The sequence below is a fragment of the Bombina bombina genome, chromosome 12 (assembly GCF_027579735.1).
Source record: "Bombina bombina isolate aBomBom1 chromosome 12, aBomBom1.pri, whole genome shotgun sequence".
Lineage (NCBI taxonomy): Eukaryota > Metazoa > Chordata > Amphibia > Anura > Bombinatoridae > Bombina > Bombina bombina.
Window position 1 is genome coordinate 27,231,846 of NC_069510.1, and position 26,433 is coordinate 27,258,278.

The 26,433-nt window shown below is 42.6% G+C and overlaps 1 protein-coding gene across 8 annotated transcripts in view; it reads right to left on the reverse strand.

Annotated features, from left to right (window-relative positions):
* EHMT1 (euchromatic histone lysine methyltransferase 1) overlaps nt 1-26,433 on the reverse strand; it is a 245,904-nt gene that overhangs the window by 86,304 nt on the left and 133,167 nt on the right. For all 8 annotated transcript variants that reach the window (XM_053695709.1, XM_053695708.1, XM_053695714.1 and 5 more), the window contains 3 exons: nt 19,810-19,953; nt 18,853-19,082; nt 11,081-11,254 (listed from right to left, as the gene is read on the reverse strand). In XM_053695709.1, the coding sequence (XP_053551684.1) occupies nt 11,081-11,254; nt 18,853-19,082; nt 19,810-19,953 (548 nt within the window). The remainder of the gene's footprint in view (nt 1-11,080; nt 11,255-18,852; nt 19,083-19,809; nt 19,954-26,433) is intronic.

The following is a 26,433-nucleotide window of genomic DNA, read 5'->3' on the forward strand; positions in this document are numbered from 1 at the left end:
AAGCCCCTTGAACTCCAGAGAATAACCTTGGGAGACTATTTCTAGCGCCCAAGGATCCAGAACATCTCTTGCCCCAGCCTGAGCGAAGAGAGAGAGTCTGCCCCCCACCAGATCCGGTCCCGGATCGGGGGCCCGCATTTCATGCTGTCTTGGTAGCAGTGGCAGGTTTCCTGGCCTGCTTTCCTTTGTTCCAGCCTTGCATAGGTCTCCAGGCTGGATTGGCTTGAGAAGTATTACCTTCCTGCTTAGAGGACGTAGCCCTTGGGGCTGATCCGTTTCTGCGAAAGGGACGAAACTTAGGTTTATTTTTGGTCTTGAAAAGACCTATCCTGAGGAAGGGCGTGGCCCTTGCCCCCAGTGATATCAGAGATAATCTCTTTCAAGTCAGGGCCAAAGAGTGTTTTCCCCTTGAAAGGAATGTCAAGCAATTTGTTCTTGGAAGACGCATCCGCTGCCCAAGATTTTAACCAAAGCGCTCTGCGCCACAATAGCAAACCCAGAATTTTTTCGCCGCTAACCTAGCCAATTGCAAGGTGGCGTCTAGGGTGAAAGAATTAGCCAATTTAAGAGCACGAATTCTGTCCATAATCTCCTCATAAGAAGAAGAATTACTAATAATCGCCTTTCCTAGCTCATCAAACTAGAAACACGCGGCTGCAGTGACAGGGACAATGCATGCAATTGGTTGTAGAAGGGAACCTTGCTGAACAAATATCTTTAGCAGACCTTCTAATTTTTTATCCATAGGATCTTGGAAAGCACAACTATCTTCTATGGGTATAGTGGCGCGCTTGTGTAGAGTAGAAACCGCCCCCTCGACCTTGGGGACTGTCTGCCATCAGTCCTTTCTGGGGTCGACTATAGGAAAACAATTTTATAAATATGGGGGGAGGTACTAAAGGTATACCGGGCCTGTCCCATTCTTTACTAACAATGTACGCCACCCGCTTGGATATAGGAAAAGCTTCGGGGGGCCCCGGGGCCTCTAAGAACTTTTCCATTTTACATAGTGGTTCTGGAATGACCAGATAATCACAATCATCCAAATTGGATAACACCTCCTTAAGCAGAGCGCGGAGATGTTCCAACTTAAATTTAAAAGTAATCACATCAGGTTCAGCTTGTTGAGAAATGTTTCCTGAATCTGAAATTTCTCCCTCAGACAAAACCTCCCTGGCCCCCTCAGACTGGTGTAGGGGCCCTTCAGAAACCATATCATCAGCGTTCTCATGCTCTACAGAATTTTCTAAAACAGAGCAGTCGCGCTTTCGCTGATAAGTGGGCATATTGGCTAAAATGTTTTTGATAGAATTATCCATTACAGCCGTTAAATGTTGCATAGTAAGGAGTATTGGCGCACTAGATGTACTAGGGGCCTCCTGTATGGGCAAGACTGGTGTAGACGAAGGAGGGGATGATGCAGTACCATGCTTACTCCCCTCACTTGAGGAATCATCTTGGGCATCATTTTTACTAAAATTTTTTATGACATAAAATACATATAGTTAAATGAGAAGGAACCTTGGTTTCCCCACAGTCAGAACACAATCTATCTGGTAGTTCAGACATGTTAAACAGGCATAAACTTGATAACAAAGCACAAAAAACGTTTTAAAATAAAACCGTTACTGTCACTTTAAATTTTAAACTAAACACACTTTATTACTGCAATTGCGAAAAAGTATGAAGGAATTGTTCAAAATTCACCAAAATTTCACCACAGTGTCTTAAAGCCTTAAAAGTATTGCACACCAAATTTGGAAGCTTTAACCCTTAAAATAACGGAACCGGAGCCGTTTTTATATTTAACCCCTTTACAGTCCCTGGAATCTGCTTTGCTGAGACCCAACCAAGCCCAAAGGGGAATACGATACCAAATGATGCCTTCAGAAAGACTTTTCTATGTATCAGAGCTCCACACACATGCAGCTGCATGCCATGCTGTCCTCAAAAACAAGTGCGCCATACCGGCGCGAAAATGAGGCTCTGACTATGATTAGGGAAAGCCCCTAAAGAATAAGGTGTCAAAAACAGTGCCTGCCGATATAATCATATCAAAATACCCAGAATAAATGATTCCTCAAGGCTAAATATGTGTTAATAATGAATCGATTTAGCCCAGAAAAAGTCTACAGTCTTAATAAGCCCTTGTGAAGCCCTTATTTACTATCTTAATAAACATGGCTTACCGGATCCCATAGGGAAAATGACAGCTTCCAGCATTACATCGTCTTGTTAGAATGTGTCATACCTCAAGCAGTAAGAGACTGCACACTGTTCCCCCAACTGAAGTTAATTGCTCTCAACAGTCCTGTGTGGAACAGCCATGGATTTTAGTTACGGTGCTAAAATCATTTTCCTCATACAAACAGAAATCTTCATCTCTTTTCTGTTTCTGAGTAAATAGTACATACCAGCACTATTTTAAAATAACAAACTCTTGATTGAATAATAAAAACTACAGTTAAACACTAAAAAACTCTAAGCCATCTCCGTGGAGATGTTGCCTGTACAACGGCAAAGAGAATGACTGGGGTAGGCGGAGCCTAGGAGGGATCATGTGACCAGCTTTGCTGGGCTCTTTGCCATTTCCTGTTGGGGAAGAGAATATCCCACAAGTAAGGATGACGCCGTGGACCGGACACACCTATGTTGGAGAAAATGCAAATAGCATAGCCCTCTGACATAGAAAAAGGCAAGACGTAAAAAGCAATGGGGAAAATAAATAATGAAAAAAGTTTGGCGCCAAGTATGATGCACAACCTAACTGAAATTTTTTTTGGCGTCAACCATGTCCGGAAATGACACACTCGCGCCACTAACGACGCAACCCTGTGTGAAAACCTCTGTGTCAATTACGACGGCGGAAATGATGAACTTGCATCAACGGACGTGCCTTTCGCACCAAAAAATTCTTGCAACAAGAATGACGCAATAAAGTGTAGCATTTGGCGCACCCACGAGCCTAAGTCAGCCCATAATTTGAAACAAAGTAGTCAATTGAAAACAAGACTAAACCCCAGGTAAGAAAAATATTTCTTAATATTAACTTTCCCCCAATATGAAACGGACAGTCTGCAAAAAGGAAATACATGAACCTGACTCATGGCAAATATAAGTACAATACATATATTTAGAACTTTATATAAATGCATAAAGTGCCAAACCATAGCTGAGAGTGTCTTAAGTAATGAAAACATACTTACCAAAAGACACCCATCCACTTATAGCAGATAGTCAAACTAGTACTGGAACAGTTATCAGTAGAGGTAATGGTATATGAGAGTATATCGTCGATCTGAAAAGGGAGGTAGGAGATGAATCTCTACGACCGATAACAGAGAACCTAAGAAAAAGAACCCCGTTAGGAAAATCATTGCATTCAATAGGTGATACTCTCCACGACCTTCTGACATTCGCTGTACTCTGATAGGAATTGGGCTTCAAAATGCTGAGAAGTGCATGTCAAACGTAGAAATCTTAGCACAAACTTACTTCACCACCTCCATAGGAGGCAAAGTTTGTAAAACTAAATTGTGGGTGTGGTGAGGGGTGTATTTGTAGGCATTTTGAGGTTTGGGAAACTTTGCCCCTCCTGGTAGGATTGAATATCCCATACGTCACTAGCTCATGGACCCTTGCCAATTACATGAAAGAAACTTACACATAAGCCACAATGCTCACACTCGCCTGCCCCTGTTCATGGAGGGAAGGCGATTAGTAGCGTCACTGGCAAAACTTCTGGTTGAGCAGAAACGGGTCAGTAAACACCATAAGATTTTTATATAAAATGTTTAGAAATGTACAATAATTACTTAATATAATTTTCATGATCTATTTTGCCCCCTTTTCATAAAAGTTAGCTCTGAAAATTTAAGAATTTTTACTTCTCAAATGAAATGCACCTGTAAAGGCTAACCCTGCTACATATATATCGCAGATTGGCTTAAAAGGGATATGAAAACAAAACTTTATTTTCTCATTTAGATAGAGCGCATGAGCTTAAATAACACTCCAATTTATTTATATCATCTAATTTGCTTTGTTCTCTTGCAATCCTTTACTGAAAAGAATACTTAGGTAGGCTCAGGAGCAGCAAATTGTCTGTGGACTAAAGCCAAGATTGGCTCCTCCAATAAGGGCAAATGGTGCAGTAAAAAGGATATAAATGTGTGATAAAAACATTAAGACTTGGCCGATACGTTATTCTATAACAAAACAGAAACAGAAAATTTAACAACGTAGCTGTTTGTTGCATAAATTATCATTAAAGTGAAAGTAAACTCTGATGAATGAAAGCCCTTTTTTTTTTTTTTTTTTTTTTTTTTAAATACTATTAAAAACAGGGGCACTTTCATTCATTAAAGTTTACAAAGCAGCCGGTTTGATTAAAAAGCAGAATTTATGTTTACCTGATAAATTACTTTCTCCAACGGTGTGTCCGGTCCACGGCGTCATCCTTACTTGTGGGATATTCTCTTCCCCAACAGGAAATGGCAAAGAGCCCAGCAAAGCTGGTCACATGATCCCTCCTAGGCTCCGCCTTCCCCAGTCATTCGACCGACGTAAAGGAGGAATATTTGCATAGGAGAAATCATATGATACCGTGGTGACTGTAGTTAGAGAAATTAAATCATCAGACCTGATTAAAAAACCAGGGCGGGCCGTGGACCGGACACACCGTTGGAGAAAGTAATTTATCAGGTAAACATAAATTCTGTTTTCTCCAACATAGGTGTGTCCGGTCCACGGCGTCATCCTTACTTGTGGGAACCAATACCAAAGCTTTAGGACACGGATGATGGGAGGGAGCAAATCAGGTCACCTAGATGGAAGGCACCACGGCTTGCAAAACCTTTCTCCCAAAAATAGCCTCAGAAGAAGCAAAGTATCAAATTTGTAAAATTTGGTAAAAGTGTGCAGTGAAGACCAAGTCGCTGCCTTACATATCTGATCAACAGAAGCCTCGTTCTTGAAGGCCCATGTGGAAGCCACAGCCCTAGTGGAATGAGCTGTGATTCTTTCAGGAGGCTGCCGTCCGGCAGTCTCATAAGCCAATCTGATGATGCTTTTAAGCCAAAAAGAGAGAGAGGTAGAAGTTGCTTTTTGACCTCTCCTTTTACCAGAATAAACAACAAACAAGGAAGATGTTTGTCTGAAATCCTTTGTAGCCTCTAAATAGAATTTTAGAGCACGAACTACATCCAAATTGTGCAACAAACGTTCCTTCTTTGAAACTGGATTCGGACACAAAGAAGGCACCACTATCTCCTGGTTAATATTTTTATTAGAAACAACTTTCGGAAGAAAACCAGGTTTAGTACGCAAAACCACCTTATCTGCATGGAACACCAGATAAGGAGGAGAACACTGCAGAGCAGATAACTCTGAAACTCTTCTAGCAGAAGAAATTGCAACCAAAAATAAAACTTTCCAAGATAACAACTTAATATCTACGGAATGTAAGGGTTCAAACGGAACCCCTTGAAGAACTGAAAGAACTAAATTGAGACTCCAAGGAGGAGTCAAAGGTTTGTAAACAGGCTTGATTCTAACCAGAGCCTGAACAAAAGCCTGAACATCTGGCACAGCCGCCAGTTTCTTGTGAAGTAAAACAGATAAAGCAGAAATCTGTCCCTTCAAAGAACTTGCAGATAATCCTTTCTCCAAACCCTCTTGTAGAAAGGATAGAATCTTAGGAATTTTTACCCTGTTCCATGGGAATCCTTTCGATTCGCACCAACAGATATATTTCTTCCATACTTTATGGTAAATTTTCCTAGTTACAGGCTTTCTAGCCTGAATAAGAGTATCAATGACAGAATCTGAGAACCCACGCTTTGATAAAATCAAGCGTTCAATCTCCAAGCAGTCAGTTGGAGTGATGCCAGATTCGGATGTTCGAACGGACCTTGAACAAGAAGGTCCCGTCTCAAAGGTAGCTTCCATGGTGGAGCCGATGACATATTCACCAGGTCTGCATACCAAGTTCTGCGTGGCCACGCAGGAGCTATCAAGATCACCGAAGCCCTCTCTTGATTGATCCTGGCTACCAGCCTGGGAATGAGAGGAAACGGTGGGAACACATAAGCTAGGTTGAAGGTCCAGGGCGCTACTAGTGCATCTACTAGAGTCGCCTTGGGATCCCTGGATCTGGACCCGTAGCAAGGAACCTTGAAGTTCTGACGAGACGCCATCAGATCCATGTCTGGAATGCCCCATAATTGAGTTATTTGGGCAAAGATTTCCGGATGGAGTTCCCACTCCCCCGGATGAAATGTCTGACGACTCAGAAAATCCGCTTCCCAATTTTCCACTCCTGGGATGTGGATTGCAGACAAGTGGCAGGAGTGAAGCTCTGCCCATTGAATTACTTTGGTCACTTCTTCCATCGCCAGGGAACTCCTTGTTCCCCCCTGATGGTTGATATATGCAACAGTCGTCATGTTGTCTGATTGAAACCTTATGAATTTGGCCTTTGCTAGTTGAGGCCAAGCCTTGAGAGCATTGAATATCGCTCTCAGTTCCATAATGTTTATCGGGAGAAGAGATTCTTCCCGAGACCATAGACCCTGAGCCTTCAGGTGTTTCCAGACCGCGCCCCAGCCCACCAGGCTGGCGTCGGTCGTTACAATGACGCACTCTGGTCTTCTGAAGCTCATCCCTTGGGACAGGTTGTCCAGGGTCAGCCACCAACGGAGTGAATCTCTGGTCCTCTGATCTACTTGGATCGTCGGGGACAAATCTGTATAATCCCCATTCCACTGTCTGAGCATGCACAGTTGTAATGGTCTTAGATGAATTCGCGCAAAAGGAACTATGTCCATTGCCGCAACCATCAAACCTATTACTTCCATGCACTGCGCTATGGAAGGAAGAAGAACAGAATGAAGTACTTGACAAGAGCTTAGAAGTTTTGATTTTCTGGCTTCTGTCAGAAAAATCTTCATTTCCAAGGAGTCTATTATTGTTCCCAAGAAGGGAACTCTTGTTGACGGGAATAGAGAACTTTTTTCTACGTTCACTTTCCACCTGTGAGATCTGAGAAAGGCTAGGACAATGTCCGTATGAGCCTTTGCTTGTGGTAGAGACGACGCTTGAATCAGTATGTCGTCCAAGTAGGGTACTACTGCAATGCCCCTTGGCCTTAGCACCGCTAGAAGGGACCCTAGTACCTTTGTGAAAATTCTTGGAGCAGTGGCTAGTCCGAATGGAAGTGCCACAAACTGGTAATGCTTGTCCAGAAAGGCGAATCTTAGGAACCGATGATGTTCCTTGTGGATAGGAATATGTAGATACGCATCCTTTAAATCCACCGTGGTCATGAATTGACCTTCCTGGATGGTAGGAAGAATTGTCCGAATGGTTTCCATCTTGAACGATGGGACCTTGAGAAATTTGTTTAGGATCTTGAGATCCAAAATTGGCCTGAATGTTCCCTCTTTTTTGGGAACTATGAACAGATTGGAGTAAAACCCCATCCCTTGTTCTCCTAATGGAACAGGATGAATCACTCCCATTTTTAACAGGTCTTCTACACAATGTAAGAATGCCTGTCTTTTTATTTGGTCTGAAGACAATTGAGACCTGTGGAACCTTCCCCTTGGGGGTAGTTCCTTGAATTCCAGGAGATAACCTTGAGAAACTATTTCTAGCGCCCAAGGATCCTGAACATCTCTTGCCCAAGCCTGAGCGAAGAGAGAGAGTCTGCCCCCCACCAGATCCGGTCCCGGATCGGGGGCCAGCATCTCATGCTGTCTTGGTAGCGGTAGCGGGCTTCTTGGCCTGCTTACCTTTGTTCCAGCCTTGCATCGGTCTCCAGGCTGGCTTGGTTTGAGAAGAATTACCCTCTTGCTTAGAGGATGTAGAATTCGAGGCTGGTCCGTTTCTGCGAAAGGGACGAAAATTTGTTTTATTTTTAGCCTTAAAAGACCTATCCTGAGGAAGGGCGTGGCCCTTTCCCCCAGTGATGTCTGAAATAATCTCTTTCAAGTCAGGGCCAAACAGCGTTTTCCCCTTGAAAGGGATGTTAAGCAATCTGTTCTTGGAGGACACATCCGCTGACCAAGACTTCAGCCAAAGCGCTCTGCGCGCCACAATAGCAAAACCTGAATTTTTCGCCGCTAATCTAGCTAATTGCAAAGTAGCGTCTAAGGTAAAAGAGTTAGCCAACTTAAGTGCTTGAACTCTGTCCATAACCTCCTCATAAGAGGATGCTTGATTGAGCGACTTTTCTAGTTCCTCGAACCAGAAACACGCTGCTGTAGTGACAGGAACAATGCATGAAATTGGTTGTAGAAGGTAACCTTGCTGAACAAACATCTTTTTAAGCAAACCCTCTAATTTTTTATCCATAGGATCTTTGAAAGCACAACTATCTTCTATAGGGATAGTGGTGCGTTTGTTTAGAGTAGAAACCGCCCCCTCGACCTTGGGGACTGTCTGCCATAAGTCCTTCCTGGGGTCGACCATAGGAAATAATTTCTTAAATATAGGGGGAGGGGCAAAAGGTATGCCGGGCCTTTCCCATTCTTTATTTACAATGTCCGCCACCCGCTTGGGTATAGGAAAAGCTTCGGGGGGCACCGGGACCTCTAGGAACCTGTCCATCTTACATAATTTCTCTGGAATGACCAAATTGTCACAATCATCCAGAGTAGATAACACCTCCTTAAGCAGAGCGCGGAGATGTTCCAATTTAAATTTAAATGTAATAACGTCAGGTTCAGCTTGTTGAGAAATTTTTCCTGAATCTGAAATTTCTACCTCAGACAAAACCTCTCTAGCCCCTTCAGACTGGTGTAAGGGCATGTCAGAACCATTATCATCAGCGTCCTCATGCTCTTCAGTATCTAAAACAGAGCAGTCGCGCTTTCGCTGATAAGTGGGCATTTTGGCTAAAATGTTTTTAATAGAATTATCCATTACAGCCGTTAATTGTTGCATAGTAAGGAGGATTGGCGCACTAGATTCACTAGGGACCTCCTGAGTGGGCAAGACTGGTGTAGACATAGAAGGAGATGATGCAGTACCATGCTTACTCCCCTCACTTAAGGAATCATTTTGGGCAACATTATTATCAGTGGCATCATTGTCCCTACTTTGTTTGTCACATTCATCACATATTTTTAAATGGAGAGGAACCTTGGCTTCCGAACATACAGAACATCGTCTATCTGATAGTTCAGACATGTTAATAGGCATAAACTTGATAACAAAGCACAAAAAACGTTTTAAAATAAAACCGTTACTGTCTCTTTAAATTTTAAACTGAACACACTTTTTTACTGAATATACGCAAAAGTATGAAGGAAATGTTCAAAATTTACCAAAATTTCACCACAGTGTCATAAAGCCTTAAAAGTATTTAACCCCTATACAGTCCCTGGTATCTGCTTTGCTGAGACCCAACCAAGCCCAGAGGGGAATACGATACCAAATGACGCCTTCAATAAGCTTTTTCAGTGGATCTGAGCTCCTCACACATGCATCTGCATGCCTTGCTTCTCAAAAACAACTGCGCATTAGTGGCGCGAAAATGAGGCTCTGCCTATGACTAGAAAAGGCCCCCAGTGAAAAAGGTGTCCAATACAGTGCCTGCCGTTTTTTTAATAAAATTCCCAAGATTAAAATAACTCTCCAAAGTTATAAACCATTAAATATGCTTATAAAGTAATCGTTTTGGCCCAGAAAAATGTCTACCAGTCTTTAAAGCCCTTGTGAAGCCCTTTTATTCTTATATTGAAAATTAAGAAAATGGCTTACCGGATCCCATAGGGAAAATGACAGCTTCCAGCATTACCAAGTCTTGTTAGAAATGTGTCATACCTCAAGCAGCCAAAGTCTGCTCACTGTTTCCCCCAACTGAAGTTAATTCCTCTCAACAGTCCTGTGTGGAAACAGCCATCGATTTTAGTAACGGTTGCTAAAATCATTTTCCTCTTACAAACAGAAATCTTCATCTCTTTTCTGTTTCAGAGTAAATAGTACATACCAGCACTATTTTAAAATAACAAACTCTTGATAGAAGAATAAAAACTACATTTAAACACCAAAAAACTCTGAGCCATGTCCGTGGAGATGTTGCCTGTGCAACGGCAAAGAGAATGACTGGGGAAGGCGGAGCCTAGGAGGGATCATGTGACCAGCTTTGCTGGGCTCTTTGCCATTTCCTGTTGGGGAAGAGAATATCCCACAAGTAAGGATGACGCCGTGGACCGGACACACCTATGTTGGAGAAACTTACCTATGTTTTTTTTCACAGCCAGAGCAGCTTCCCCGACCCGGAGATCCTCTCTTCCCACGTCATCAATGACTTATCCAGCTTCCTCCAATCACGGCTTTCCCCCCAGGGTAGTCATTGCCTGAGGCCATGCCGTGATTGGAGGAAGCTGGATTAGTCATTGATGACGTGTGAAGAGAGGATCTCCATGTGGGGGAAGCTGCTCTGGCTGTGAAAAAAACAAAAGGTAATTTTTTAATCAAAACGGCTGCTTTCTAAACTTTGATGAATGAAAGTGCCCCTGTTTTTAATGGTATTTAAAAAAAAGCGGGCTTTCATTCATCAAAGTTTACTTTCACTTTAAATTTTTTCAAATTATTCTAAATTATACAATGGATTTGCTTTGGATAGCTTAACCCTTTCATGATGGGACTTATTAGTCTACATCGTAAAAATATAAAGACAAGCGTACAGTGTAGAATCCTATTATGCACTGCTTGGATTAATGTCACTTTTTATTCAGTTCCAGAAAGATCACTTCACTTGGCGTACACAAGATAAATATACACTGTGTATGTCTATTGTGAACTACAACACCCAGCATGCACTAGTACTTGGGTAAATGTCACTTCCAGTGTCTAGAATATTCAGTTCCAGAGATCTGTTCAAGTGGCTCCCATGGGAGAACACTTGGCCAGTGGCCCCTGATACAATGAGCTAGATACCTGTCCTATACATTTAATCACGCACTGCTATAAATAGGTGAGCTCCAATACATTTAAGCACTAACAGACTGTTATAAAGAGCTGAACTCCTATACAATCAAATGCTTGCAGAGATCCCCAGAATCAAGCTCACTTTTCGGAGTCAAGAGCAAGTAATGCGCTTTCTAAGGTTTCTTTCACGGGTCCCTGGGACGCGACAGGAGACTTCCCGGTGCTCTGGTGCTCAGAAGCTTCTGTGGTTTCGCTGGCCTGGGCAACTGGACTTTCGTGTTTAGCCTCTTCTTGCTTCCTCTGGACTGTTAAGTTACTGCAAGAGATAAACAGGCAGAACAAACAGGTCATAATTAGCTCATCATAGGTTCCAAAACAATTAAAAGAAACATGGCATTCTTTTGTGATCCTTAATGGGATATTAAAGTTCAAAATCAAAATGCTATGTGTCATAGCATTTTAATTATTGAACTATTGCTTGCATACAAAAAAATGTGACAAATTGGTTAAACACATAGTTAAAGGCAACCCTAGAGCAGCAATGCACTACTTGGAGCTAGCTTAAGACATCTAGTGAGCCAATGAAAAGAGAACAAAAGAAAAGAAGTGAATTTAAAAGTGACTTAAAACAGAATTTATGTTTACCTGATAAATTACTTTCTCCAACGGTGTGTCCGGTCCACGGCGTCATCCTTACTTGTGGGATATTCTCTTCCCCAACAGGAAATGGCAAAGAGCCCAGCAAAGCTGGTCACATGATCCCTCCTAGGCTCCGCCTACCCCAGTCATTCGACCGACGTTAAGGAGGAATATTTGCATAGGAGAAACCATATGGTACCGTGGTGACTGTAGTTAAAGAAAATAAATTATCAGACCTGATTAAAAAAAACCAGGGCGGGCCGTGGACCGGACACACCGTTGGAGAAAGTAATTTATCAGGTAAACATAAATTCTGTTTTCTCCAACATAGGTGTGGTCCACGGCGTCATCCTTACTTGTGGGAACCAATACCAAAGCTTTAGGACACGGATGAAGGGAGGGAGCAAATCAGGTCACCTAAATGGAAGGCACCACGGTTTGCAAAACCTTTCTCCCAAAAATAGCCTCAGAAGAAGCAAAAGTATCAAACTTGTAAAATTTGGTAAAAGTGTGCAGTGAAGACCAAGTCGCTGCCCTACATATCTGATCAACAGAAGCCTCGTTCTTGAAGGCCCATGTGGAAGCCACAGCCCTAGTGGAATGAGCTGTGATTCTTTCGGGAGGCTGCCGTCCGGCAGTCTCGTAAGCCAATCTGATGATGCTTTTAATCCAAAAAGAGAGAGAGGTAGAAGTTGCTTTTTGACCTCTCCTTTTACCGGAATAAACAACAAACAAGGAAGATGTTTGTCTAAAATCCTTTGTAGCTTCTAAATAGAATTTTAGAGCGCGAACAACATCCAAATTGTGCAACAAACGTTCCTTCTTTGAAACTGGTTTCGGACACAGAGAAGGTACGATAATCTCCTGGTTAATGTTTTTGTTAGAAACAACTTTTGGAAGAAAACCAGGTTTAGTACGTAAAACCACCTTATCTGCATGGAACCCCAGATAAGGAGGAGAACACTGCAGAGCAGATAATTCTGAAACTCTTCTAGCAGAAGAAATTGCAACTAAAAACAAAACTTTCCAAGATAATAACTTAATATCAACGGAATGTAAGGGTTCAAACGGAACCCCCTGAAGAACTGAAAGAACTAAATTGAGACTCCAAGGAGGAGTCAAAGGTTTGTAAACAGGCTTAATTCTAACCAGAGCCTGAACAAAGGCTTGAACATCTGGCACAGCTGCCAGCTTTTTGTGAAGTAACACAGACAAGGCAGAAATCTGTCCCTTCAGGGAACTTGCAGATAATCCTTTTTCCAATCCTTCTTGAAGGAAGGATAGAATCTTAGGAATCTTAACCTTGTCCCAAGGGAATCCTTTAGATTCACACCAACAGATATATTTTTTCCAAATTTTGTGGTAAATCTTTCTAGTTACAGGCTTTCTGGCCTGAACAAGAGTATCGATAACAGAATCTGAGAACCCTCGCTTCGATAAGATCAAGCGTTCAATCTCCAAGCAGTCAGCTGGAGTGAAACCAGGTTCGGATGTTCGAACGGACCCTGAACAAGAAGGTCTCGTCTCAAAGGTAGCTTCCAAGGTGGAGCCGATGACATATTCACCAGATCTGCATACCAAGTCCTGCGTGGCCACGCAGGAGCTATCAAGATCACCGACGCCCTCTCCTGATTGATCCTGGCTACCAGCCTGGGGATGAGAGGAAACGGCGGGAACACATAAGCTAGTTTGAAGGTCCAAGGTGCTACTAGTGCATCCACTAGAGCCGCCTTGGGATCCCTGGATCTGGACCCGTAGCAAGGAACTTTGAAGTTCTGACGAGAGGCCATCAGATCCATGTCTGGAATGCCCCACAGCTGAGTGACTTGGGCAAAGATTTCCGGATGGAGTTCCCACTCCCCCGGATGCAATGTCTGACGACTCAGAAAATCCGCTTCCCAATTTTCCACTCCTGGGATGTGGATAGCGGACAGGTGGCAGGAGTGAGACTCCGCCCATAGAATGATTTTGGTCACTTCTTCCATCGCTAGGGAACTCCTTGTTCCCCCCTGATGGTTGATGTACGCAACAGTTGTCATGTTGTCTGATTGAAACCCTATGAACTTGGCCCTCGCTAGCTGAGGCCAAGCCTTGAGAGCATTGAATATCGCTCTCAGTTCCAGAATATTTATCGGTAGAAGAGATTCTTCCCGAGACCAAAGACCCTGAGAGCTTTCAGGGATCCCCAGACCGCGCCCCAGCCCATCAGACTGGCGTCGGTCGTGACAATGACCCACTCTGGTCTGCGGAATGTCATCCCTTGTGACAGGTTGTCCAGGGACAGCCACCAACGGAGTGAGTCTCTGGTCCTCTGATTTACTTGTATCTTCGGAGACAAGTCTGTATAATCCCCATTCCACTGACTGAGCATGCACAGTTGTAATGGTCTTAGATGAATGCGCGCAAAAGGAACTATGTCCATTGCCGCTACCATCAACCCGATCACTTCCATGCACTGAGCTATGGAAGGAAGAGGAACGGAATGAAGTATCCGACAAGAGTCTAGAAGCTTTGTTTTTCTGGCCTCTGTCAGAAATATCCTCATTTCTAAGGAGTCTATTATTGTTCCCAAGAAGGGAACCCTTGTTGACGGAGATAGAGAACTCTTTTCCACGTTCACTTTCCATCCGTGAGATCTGAGAAAGGCCAGGACTATGTCCGTGTGAGCCTTTGCTTGAGGAAGGGACGACGCTTGAATCAGAATGTCGTCCAAATAAGGTACTACAGCAATGCCCCTTGGTCTTAGCACAGCTAGAAGGGACCCTAGTACCTTTGTGAAAATCCTTGGAGCAGTGGCTAATCCGAAAGGAAGCGCCACGAACTGGTAATGCTTGTCCAGGAATGCGAACCTTAGGAACCGATGATGTTCCTTGTGGATAGGAATATGTAGATACGCATCCTTTAAATCCACCGTGGTCATGAATTGACCTTCCTGGATGGAAGGAAGAATAGTTCGAATGGTTTCCATCTTGAACGATGGAACCTTGAGAAACTTGTTTAAGATCTTGAGATCTAAGATTGGTCTGAACGTTCCCTCTTTTTTGGGAACTATGAACAGATTGGAGTAGAACCCCATCCCTTGTTCTCTTAATGGAACAGGATGAATCACTCCCATTTTTAACAGGTCTTCTACACAATGTAAGAATGCCTGTCTTTTTATGTGGTCTGAAGACAACTGAGACCTGTGGAACCTCCCCCTTGGGGGAAGCCCCTTGAATTCCAGAAGATAACCTTGGGAGACTATTTCTAGCGCCCAAGGATCCAGAACATCTCTTGCCCAAGCCTGAGCGAAGAGAGAGAGTCTGCCCCCCACCAGATCCGGTCCCGGATCGGGGGCCAACATTTCATGCTGTCTTGGTAGCAGTGGCAGGTTTCTTGGCCTGCTTTCCCTTGTTCCAGCCTTGCATTGGTCTCCAAGCTGGCTTGGCTTGAGAAGTATTACCCTCTTGCTTAGAGGACGTAGCACTTTGGGCTGGTCCGTTTCTACGAAAGGGACGAAAATTAGGTTTATTTTTTGCCTTGAAAGGCCGATCCTGAGGAAGGGCGTGGCCCTTACCCCCAGTGATATCAGAGATAATCTCTTTCAAGTCAGGGCCAAACAGCGTTTTCCCCTTGAAAGGAATGTTAAGTAGCTTGTTCTTGGAAGACGCATCAGCCGACCAAGATTTCAACCAAAGCGCTCTGCGCGCCACAATAGCAAACCCAGAATTCTTAGCCGCTAACCTAGCCAATTGCAAAGTGGCGTCTAGGGTAAAAGAATTAGCCAATTTGAGAGCATTGATTCTGTCCATAATCTCCTCATAAGGAGGAGAATCACTATCGACCGCCTTTATCAGCTCATCGAACCAGAAACATGCGGCTGTAGCGACAGGGACAACGCATGAAATTGGTTGTAGAAGGTAACCCTGCTGAACAAACATCTTTTTAAGCAAACCTTCTAATTTTTTATCCATAGGATCTTTGAAAGCACAACTATCCTCTATGGGTATAGTGGTGCGTTTGTTTAAAGTGGAAACCGCTCCCTCGACCTTGGGGACTGTCTGCCATAAGTCCTTTCTGGGGTCGACCATAGGAAACAATTTTTTAAATATGGGGGGAGGGACGAAAGGAATACCGGGCCTTTCCCATTCTTTATTAACAATGTCCGCCACCCGCTTGGGTATAGGAAAAGCTTCTGGGAGCCCCGGCACCTCTAGGAACTTGCCCATTTTACATAGTTTCTCTGGGATGACCAACTTGTCACAATCATCCAGAGTGGATAATACCTCCTTAAGCAGAATGCGGAGATGTTCCAACTTAAATTTAAATGTAATCACATCAGGTTCAGCATGTTGAGAAATGTTCCCTGAATCAGTAATTTCTCCCTCAGACAAAACCTCCCTGGCCCCATCAGACTGGGTTAGGGGCCCTTCAGAAACATTATTATCAGCGTCGTCATGCTCTTCAGTATCTAAAACAGAGCAGTCGCGCTTACGCTGATAAGTGTTCATTTTGGCTAAAATGTTTTTGACAGAATTATCCATTACAGCCGTTAATTGTTGCATAGTAAGGAGTATTGGCGCGCTAGATGTACTAGGGGCCTCCTGAGTGGGCAAGACTCGTGTAGACGAAGGAGGGAATGATGCAGTACCATGCTTACTCCCCTCACTTGAGGAATCATCTTGGGCATCATTGTCACATAAATCACATTTATTTAAATGAATAGGAATTCTGGCTTCCCCACATTCAGAACACAGTCTATCTGGTAGTTCAGACATGTTAAACAGGCATAAACTTGATAACAAGTACAAAAAACGTTTTAAAATAAAACCGTTACTGTCACTTTAAATTTTAAACTGAACACACTTTATTACTGCAATTGCGAAAAAACATGAAGGAATAGTTCAAAATTCACCAAATTTTCACCACAGTGTCTTAAAGCCTTAAAAGTATTGCACACCAAATTTGGAAGCTTTAACCCTTAAAATAACGGAACCGGAGCCGTTTTGAACTTTAACCCCTTTACAGTCCCTGGTATCTGCTTTGCTGAGACCCAACCAAGCCCAAAGGGGAATACGATACCAAATGACGCCTTCAGAAAGTCTTTTCTAAGTATCAGAGCTCCTCTCACATGCGACTGCATGCCATGCCTCTCAAAAACAAGTGCGCAACACCGGCGCGAAAATGAGGCTCTGCCTATGCTTTGGGAAAGCCCCTAAAGAATAAGGTGTCTAAAACAGTGCCTGCCGATATTATTATATCAAAATACCCAAATAAAATGATTCCTCAAGGCTAAATATGTGTTAATAATGAATCGATTTAGCCCAGAAAAAGTCTACAGTCTTAATAAGCCCTTGTGAAGCCCTTATTTACGATCGTAATAAACATGGCTTACCGGATCCCATAGGGAAAATGACAGCTTCCAGCATTACATCGTCTTGTTAGAATGTGTCATACCTCAAGCAGCAAGAGACTGCTCACTGTTCCCCCAACTGAAGTTAATTGCTCTCAACAGTCCTGTGTGGAACAGCCATGGATTTTAGTGACGGTTGCTAAAATCATTTTCCTCATACAAACAGAAATCTTCATCTCTTTTCTGTTTCTGAGTAAATAGTACATACCAGCACTATTTTAAAATAACAAACTCTTGATTGAATAATAAAAACTACAGTTAAACACTAAAAAACTCTAAGCCATCTCCGTGGAGATGTTGCCTGTACAACGGCAAAGAGAATGACTGGGGTAGGCGGAGCCTAGGAGGGATCATGTGACCAGCTTTGCTGGGCTCTTTGCCATTTCCTGTTGGGGAAGAGAATATCCCACAAGTAAGGATGACGCCGTGGACCGGACACACCTATGTTGGAGAAAATTATATTCTCTGCCTTTCCTGTCCTTTAACTTTAGTTTCCGTCTTCTAATTTTCGGAATTACTCTGCACAGATCCTAAACAATGTATGACCGGCATTTCAGCCTGGCACTGTTTCCTATAGAAATGGGTCAACCCCTCCCATTAGTGCCAATTAAAAGGGACACAAACCCAAAAATGTTCTTTTGTAATTCAGGCAGAGCATACAATTATAATAAAGTTTCTAATGTGTTTCTATTATAAAATTTGTTTTGTTCTCATTATATTCTTTGGTTAAGAGATACCTAAGTAGGTGAACTACATGGCAGGAAATAATGCTGCCCTCTAGTGCTCTTGCAAATGGATAACATTCTTGCAAAACTGCTGCCATATAGTGCTCGAGACATGTGCACGCTCCTGAGCTTTTCAACATAATCACACACCCATAGTGCTTTGGTGCCATTAAAGTGATGATAAACTCTCCCCTTTTTAAAATCAGATCTGGAATGTAAGCGCTATTTTAGATGAAGTTTTATTCATCATGTGCAATGAAGATGCGCTGTAACTTAGTTATTAATATAGATATGAAATTCAAATACCCCACGTTACACCACCCACTTCAAAAGTCAATTTTCCTGTCAGCTAAATGATTGAATTACTCTCCAATCAATGCTCTAGCTACAACAAAAGTGCCATATGGGGAGAGCGCTGATTGGACAACAATTCAATCTGTTAGCTCACATAAAAGTTTACTTTTGAAGTGGGCGGTGGAGCATGCAGTATTTGGATTTCATATCTATATTAAAAAGCATGTTATACTGGATCTTCATTACAGCAAATGTGCTTACATTCCAGATCTGATTTTATAAAGGGGAGAGTTTACCATCACTTTAATGATGTAGACATGACCAGTGATTGGAGGACAGGTATAGCACTCACTAATGGCTCACACTACAATGTGACTGGATATGCAACCATAACAGTATGTTTTAACCCTTTAAATAAATTAAACACCTAGGGGGGGGGAAGGAAATTTGATGATGATCTAATGAAACAGAGTATGGTATTTTTTTATATTTTAAGAACAAACAAAAAAAATTAACAAAACATGAACTATTAATTTCACGCTACCTGCTAAATCTTTTATAAAGAGCATTACTAGGATTCAAACCTAAAACACTGCAATTTACTATTGTTTTAAATGACAATTCTATGTTTTCCCTTTGAGCAGTAAAATTAATCTTATTTTCGGCTCATGTTACCATGTTGGTGACAAACGTGAATATTCGTGCATACACTATTTTTGCGTTTATCGCCCAATATTCAGACTAGTCTTCCCTTTCAAAATGAAGGAATTCAGGAATAAAAACTAAGTATGCTCTTACAAGTAAAATGACAATAATCATTACTGATGTAGTAAAATGCACATTGTGCCGTATACGGATACTAACCTTCCTGTTGTAGTGTCCGCCTGGCCCTCAGAAGGGCTTTCCTTAACCTTCTGGTGCATCACTTTAGACACACTGGATGTAGTATCTGCATTTGCAATGGTGACTTCCTTCGCCTTAGAGGCCTCTTCCCCACAATGAGGGCAGAAACTGGTTTTGTTCGCCATTGTTGCACAACCTTTGTGGAACCTGTGAGAGATGCTGGTTTCTGGCTGACATTCCATGAAAGTCCCCTGAAAACGCAGGACACAACAACAGTATGAAAAAAAGTGTAGACATTTAGCAGCCATTTCCCAAATTTATAAGAGATGACAATGCTCTAATGCTCTTACAGAAAGTTAAAGGGACATGACACCCAAAATTTGTCTTTCACGATTCCGGTAGATCATACAATTTCTAATTTGCTTCATTGTCTTGGTATCCTTTGTTAAAGGAGCAGCAATGCACTACTGGGGGCTATCTGAAAGCTAATGACACTAGGTATATATGTGCAGCCACCAATCAGCAGCATCTGACAGCCTACCTAGGTACAATTTTCAATAAAGGATACAAAAAGAACAAAACAATGTGATAGAAATAAATTAAAGTTATTTAATATTGCATACTCTATCTGAATCATGAAAAAAAATGGGTTTCATGTCCTTTTAACGTTTTAATATTTTTTTTATTATTACATGCATTATCTAAATATCTAAATTATGAGAGATTATTTTTTATTTCCATGTCCTTTTAAGATAAAAAGGAGAGATTTTGTTTGTTTTTTTTTAACTGAGATTAACGGTTTCCTCCATCTATTCCGAGCCTCGAAACTGTGTGTTCCTTGTAACACCAGTATTTTTCTAGCTATATATATTTTACTGTATGATTATTTCAAACAAAGTTGCACATATTTACAAGCAAAGCACAGATAAAAAAAAAATGATTGGCAAAGATGACAAAAGGTATATAACAAAGTCTTACCGCTGTGCAGAAATAACCACAGCCAGGACAGCATTGGTGATTGACCATCTTCACGCGGTGATCCTCACAAAGCACTAAATGGCGCACTTTGTTGGATGGTCTCATTAACTCTTGCTTTACCACACTCTTCGTACACAGACTCAACTGCAGAATAAAGTGTTGGGGATTAGTATGGAGAGGAATGCATAGAAATAACAGACTGGTGTGCAGGCAAGTCCAGTGAAAGGAAGGCAAAACCTTGTTTTCTTGTCATTTTCAGTCACATATAATAAACATGCAAAACAAGTCACTGTTTAATAGTACAGTTTCATAGATACAGGATCTATACCTTGATCATTTACGCATAAAACATTAAGCTGCTTTACCCAGATAAATAGGGCATTTTTCACTCTGTGATTGGCTTATTTAATAGACCAATGAATTAAGTATTCAAGCGTCAGCTTTTCGTTAGAGCATACTGAAGTAGGGTCAGGAGTGTGGTCATATCTTGGACACTAATTCAGCTGAAGTGTCTGCAACAATCTTAACAGTGTTATACATATAAATGCTCAAGTAACAAGCACACGTCTGAGTCTACCTCGGTATGCTCTAAATATACACAAAGGAGATTTTGATTTCCATGCCTGTAAGTTTTCTGTGTGGGGCATCTGCGTTTTGTCCCAACTGCACAGATTCCAGCCTTCCCAACTGATTGTTTAATTTATGGGAAGCAATTAGAGGGATATAAAAGTCAAAATTAAACTTGCACAATTCAGATAGAGCCTAAATGCACTTACATTTCAAAATGTACTTTGTTCTCTTGGTATCCTTTGTTGAAAAAGAATGTGTACATATCCTACACTATTAGGAGCTAGCTGGTGATTGGTGGCTACACATATTTGTCTCTTGCCTTTGGCTCACAAGATGTGTTTAGCTACCTCTCAGCAGTGCATTTCTGCTCATACTGCAAAGGATACCAAGAGAAGGAAGCAAATTTGATAATTAATTTAGAAAGTTTTTTTTTAAATTGTATTGTCTCTCTGAATCATGAAAGAAAAAAACAGAATTTATGTTTACCTGATAAATTACTTTCTCCAACGGTGTGTCCGGTCCACGGCGTCATCCTTACTTGTGGGATATTCTCTTCCCCAACAGGAAATGGCAAAGAGCCCAGCAAAGCTGGTCACATGATCCCTCCTAGGCTCCGCCTTCCCCAGTCATTCGACCGACGTAAAGGAGGAATATTTGCATAGGAGAAACCATATGATACCGTGGTGACTGTAGTTAAAGAAAATAAATTATCAGACCTGATTAAAAAACCAGGGCGGGCCGTGGACCGGACACACCGTTGGAGAAAGTAATTTATCAGGTAAACATAAATTCTGTTTTCTCCAACATAGGTGTGTCCGGTCCACGGCGTCATCCTTACTTGTGGGAACCAATACCAAAGCTTTAGGACACGGATGAAGGGAGGGAGCAAATCAGGTCACCTAGATGGAAGGCACCACGGCTTGCAAAACCTTTCTCCCAAAAATAGCCTCAGAAGAAGCAAAAGTATCAAACTTGTAAAATTTAGTAAAAGTGTGCAGTGAAGACCAAGTCGCTGCCTTACATATCTGATCAACAGAAGCCTCGTTCTTGAAGGCCCATGTGGAAGCCACAGCCCTAGTGGAATGAGCTGTGATTCTTTCAGGAGGCTGCCGTCCGGCAGTCTCGTAAGCCAATCTGATGATGCTTTTAATCCAAAAAGAGAGAGAGGTAGAAGTTGCTTTTTGACCTCTCCTTTTACCAGAATAAACGACAAACAAGGAAGATGTTTGTCTAAAATCCTTTGTAGCATCTAAATAGAATTTTAGAGCACGAACAACATCCAAATTGTGCAACAAACGATCCTTCTTTGAAACTGGATTCGGACACAAAGAAGGCACAACTATCTCCTGGTTAATGTTTTTGTTAGAAACAACTTTCGGAATAAAACCAGGTTTAGTACGCAAAACCACCTTATCTGCATGGAACACCAGATAAGGAGGAGAACACTGCAGAGCAGATAATTCTGAAACTCTTCTAGCAGAAGAAATTGCAACCAAAAACAAAACTTTCCAAGATAATAACTTAATATCAACGGAATGTAAGGGTTCAAACGGAACCCCCTGAAGAACTGAAAGAACTAAATTGAGACTCCAAGGAGGAGTCAAAGGTTTGTAAACAGGCTTGATTCTAACCAGAGCCTGAACAAAGGCTTGAACATCTGGCACAGCTGCCAGCTTTTTGTGAAGTAACACAGACAAGGCAGAAATCTGTCCCTTCAAGGAACTTGCAGATAATCCTTTCTCCAAACCTTCTTGAAGAAAGGATAGAATCTTAGGAATTTTTACTTTGTCCCAAGGGAATCCTTTAGATTCACACCAACAGATATATTTTTTCCATATTTTGTGGTAAATTTTTCTAGTTACAGGCTTTCTGGCCTGAACAAGAGTATCAATGACAGAATTTGAGAACCCTCGCTTTGATAAGATCAAGCGTTCAATCTCCAAGCAGTCAGTTGGAGTGAGACCAGATTCGGATGTTCGAACGGACCTTGAACAAGAAGGTCTCGTCTCAAAGGTAGCTTCCATGGTGGAGCCGATGACATATTCACCAGGTCTGCATACCAAGTCCTGCGTGGCCACGCAGGAGCTATCAAGATCACCGATGCCCTCTCCTGATTGATCCTGGCTACCAGCCTGGGGATGAGAGGAAACGGCGGGAATACATAAGCTAGTTTGAAGGTCCAAGGTGCTACTAGTGCATCTACTAGAGTCGCCTTGGGATCCCTGGATCTGGACCCGTAGCAAGGAACCTTGAAGTTCTGACGAGAGGCCATCAGATCCATGTCTGGAATGCCCCACAATTGAGTAATTTGGGCAAAGATTTCCGGATGGAGTTCCCACTCCCCCGGATGAAATGTCTGACGACTCAGAAAATCCGCTTCCCAATTTTCCACTCCTGGGATGTGGATTGCAGACAAGTGGCAGGAGTGAGTCTCCGCCCATTGAATGATTTTGGTCACTTCTTCCATCGCCAGGGAACTCCTTGTTCCCCCCTGATGGTTGATGTACGCAACAGTCGTCATGTTGTCTGATTGAAACCGTATGAACTTGGCCTTTGCTAGCTGAGGCCAAGCCTTGAGAGCATTGAATATCGCTCTCAGTTCCAGAATATTTATCGGGAGAAGAGATTCTTCCCGAGACCAAAGACCCTGAGCTTTCAGGGGTCCCCAGACCGCGCCCCAGCCCACCAGACTGGCGTCGGTCGTGACAATGACCCACTCTGGTCTGCGGAAGCTCATCCCCTGTGACAGGTTGTCCAGGGACAGCCACCAACGGAGTGAATCTCTGGTCCTCTGATCTACTTGTATCGTCGGAGACAAGTCTGTATAGTCCCCATTCCACTGACTGAGCATGCACAGTTGTAATGGTCTTAGATGAATTCGCGCAAAAGGAACTATGTCCATTGCCGCTACCATCAAACCTATTACTTCCATGCACTGCGCTATGGAAGGAAGAGGAACAGAATGAAGTATTTGACAAGAGTTTAGAAGTTTTGATTTTCTGGCCTCTGTCAGAAAAATCCTCATTTCTAAGGAGTCTATTATTGTTCCCAAGAAGGGAACCCTTGTTGACGGAGATAGAGAACTTTTTGCTACGTTCACTTTCCACCCGTGAGATCTGAGAAAGGCCAGGACAATGTCCGTGTGAGCCTTTGCTTGAGGAAGGGACGACGCTTGAATCAGAATGTCGTCCAAGTAAGGTACTACTGCAATGCCCCTTGGTCTTAGCACCGCTAGAAGGGACCCTAGTACCTTTGTGAAAATTCTTGGAGCAGTGGCTAATCCGAACGGAAGTGCCACAAACTGGTAATGCTTGTCCAGGAATGCGAACCTTAGGAACCGATGATGTTCCTTGTGGATAGGAATATGTAGATACGCATCCTTTAAATCCACCGTGGTCATGAATTGACCTTCCTGGATGGAAGGAAGAATTGTTCGAATGGTTTCCATTTTGAACGATGGAACCTTGAGAAACTTGTTTAGGATCTTGAGATCTAAGATTGGTCTGAATGTTCCCTCTTTTTTGGGAACTACGAACAGATTGGAGTAGAACCCCATCCCTTGTTCTCCTAATGGAACAGGATGAATCACTCCCATTTTTAACAGGTCTTCTACACAATGTAAGAATGCCTGTTTTTTTATGTGGTCTGAAGACAATTGAGACCTGTGGAACCTCCCCCTTGGGGGAAGCCCCTTGAATTCCAGAAGATAACCTTGGGAGACTATTTCTAGTGCCCAAGGATCCAGAACATCTCTTGCCCAAGCCTGAGCGAAGAGAGAAAGTCTGCCCCCCACCAGATCCGGTCCCGGATCGGGGGCCAACATCTCATGCTGTCTTGGTAGCAGTGGCAGGTTTCTTGGCCTGCTTTCCTTTGTTCCAGCCTTGCATTGGTCTCCAGGCTGGCTTGGCTTGAGAAGTATTACCCTCTTGCTTAGAGGACGTAGCACTTGGGGCTGGTCCGTTTCTGCGAAAGGGACGAAAATTAGGTTTATTTTTGGCCTTGAAAGACCTATCCTGAGGAAGGGCGTGGCCCTTGCCCCCAGTGATATCAGAGATAATCTCTTTCAAGTCAGGGCCAAACAGCGTTTTCCCCTTGAAAGGAATGTTAAGCAATTTGTTCTTGGAAGACGCATCCACTGACCAAGATTTTAGCCAAAGCGCTCTGCGCGCCACAATAGCAAAACCAGAATTTTTCGCCGCTAACCTAGCCAATTGCAAAGTGGCGTCTAGGGTGAAAGAATTAGCCAATTTGAGAGCATGAATTCTGTCCATAATCTCCTCATAAGAAGAAGAATTATTATTGGGCGCCTTTTCTAGTTCATCGAACCAGAAACACGCTGCTGTAGTGACAGGAACAATGCATGAAATTGGTTGTAGAAGGTAACCTTGCTGAACAAACATCTTTTTAAGCAAACCTTCTAATTTTTTATCCATAGGATCTTTGAAAGCACAACTATCTTCTATGGGTATAGTGGTGCGTTTGTTTAGAGTAGAAACCGCCCCCTCGACCTTGGGGACTGTCTGCCATAAGTCCTTTCTGGGGTCGACCATAGGAAACAATTTTTTAAATATGGGGGGAGGGACGAAAGGTATACCGGGCCTTTCCCATTCTTTATTTACAATGTCCGCCACCCGCTTGGGTATAGGAAAAGCTTCGGGGGGCCCCGGGACCTCTAGGAACTTGTCAATTTTACATAGTTTCTCTGGAATTACCAAATTCTCACAATCATCCAGAGTAGATAACACCTCCTTAAGCAGAGCGCGGAGATGTTCCAATTTAAATTTAAATGTAATCACATCAGGTTCAGCTTGTTGAGAAATTTTCCCTGAATCTGAAATTTCTCCCTCAGACAAAACCTCCCTGGCCCCCTCAGACTGGTGTAGGGGCACTTCAGAACCAATATCATCAGCGTCCTCATGCTCTTCAGTATTTTCTAAAACAGAGCAGTCGCGCTTTCGCTGATAAGTGGGCATTTTGGCTAAAATGTTTTTGATAGAATTATCCATTACAGCCGTTAATTGTTGCATAGTAAGGAGTATTGGCGCACTAGATGTACTAGGGGCCTCCTGTGTGGGCAAGACTGGTGTAGACGAAGGAGGGGATGATGCAGTACCATGCTTACTCCCCTCACTTGAGGAATCATCTTGGGCATCATTTTCTCTAAATTTTGTGTCACATAAATCACATCTATTTAAATGAGAAGGAACCTTGGCTTCCCCACATTCAGAACACAGTCTATCTGGTAGTTCAGACATGTTAAACAGGCATAAACTTGATAACAAAGTACAAAAAACGTTTTAAAATAAACCGTTACTGTCACTTTAAATTTTAAACTGAACACACTTTATTACTGCAATTGTGAAAAAGTATGAAGGAATTGTTCACCACAGTGTCTTAAAGCCTTAAAAGTATTGCACACCAAATTTTGAAGCTTTAACCCTTAAAATAACGGAACCGGAGCCGTTTTTATATTTAACCCCTTTACAGTCCCTGGTATCTGCTTTGCTGAGACCCAACCAAGCCCAAAGGGGAATACGATACCAAATGACGCCTTCAGAAAGTCTTTTCTATGTATCAGAGCTCCTCACACATGCATCTGCATGTCCTGCTTCCCAAAAACAAGTGCGCAATAGAGGCGCGAAAATGAGACTCTGCCTATGATTAGGGAAAGCCCCTAGAGAATAAGGTGTCCAATACAGTGCCTGCCGGTTATTTTACATAATTCCCAAGATTAAAATAATTCCTCAAGGCTATGGAGTATAAAATATGCTTATATATAAATCGATTTAGCCCAGAAAATGTCTACAGTCTTAAAAGCCCTTGTGAAGCCCTTTTTTTCTTTCTGTAATAAAAATGGCTTACCGGATTCCATAGGGAAAATGACAGCTTCCAGCATTACATCGTCTTGTTAGAATGTGTCATACCTCAAGCAGCAAAAGTCTGCTCACTGTTCCCCCAACTGAAGTTAATTCCTCTCAACAGTCCTGTGTGGAAACAGCCATCGATTTTAGTAACGGTTGCTAAAATCATTTTCCTCTTACAAACAGAAATCTT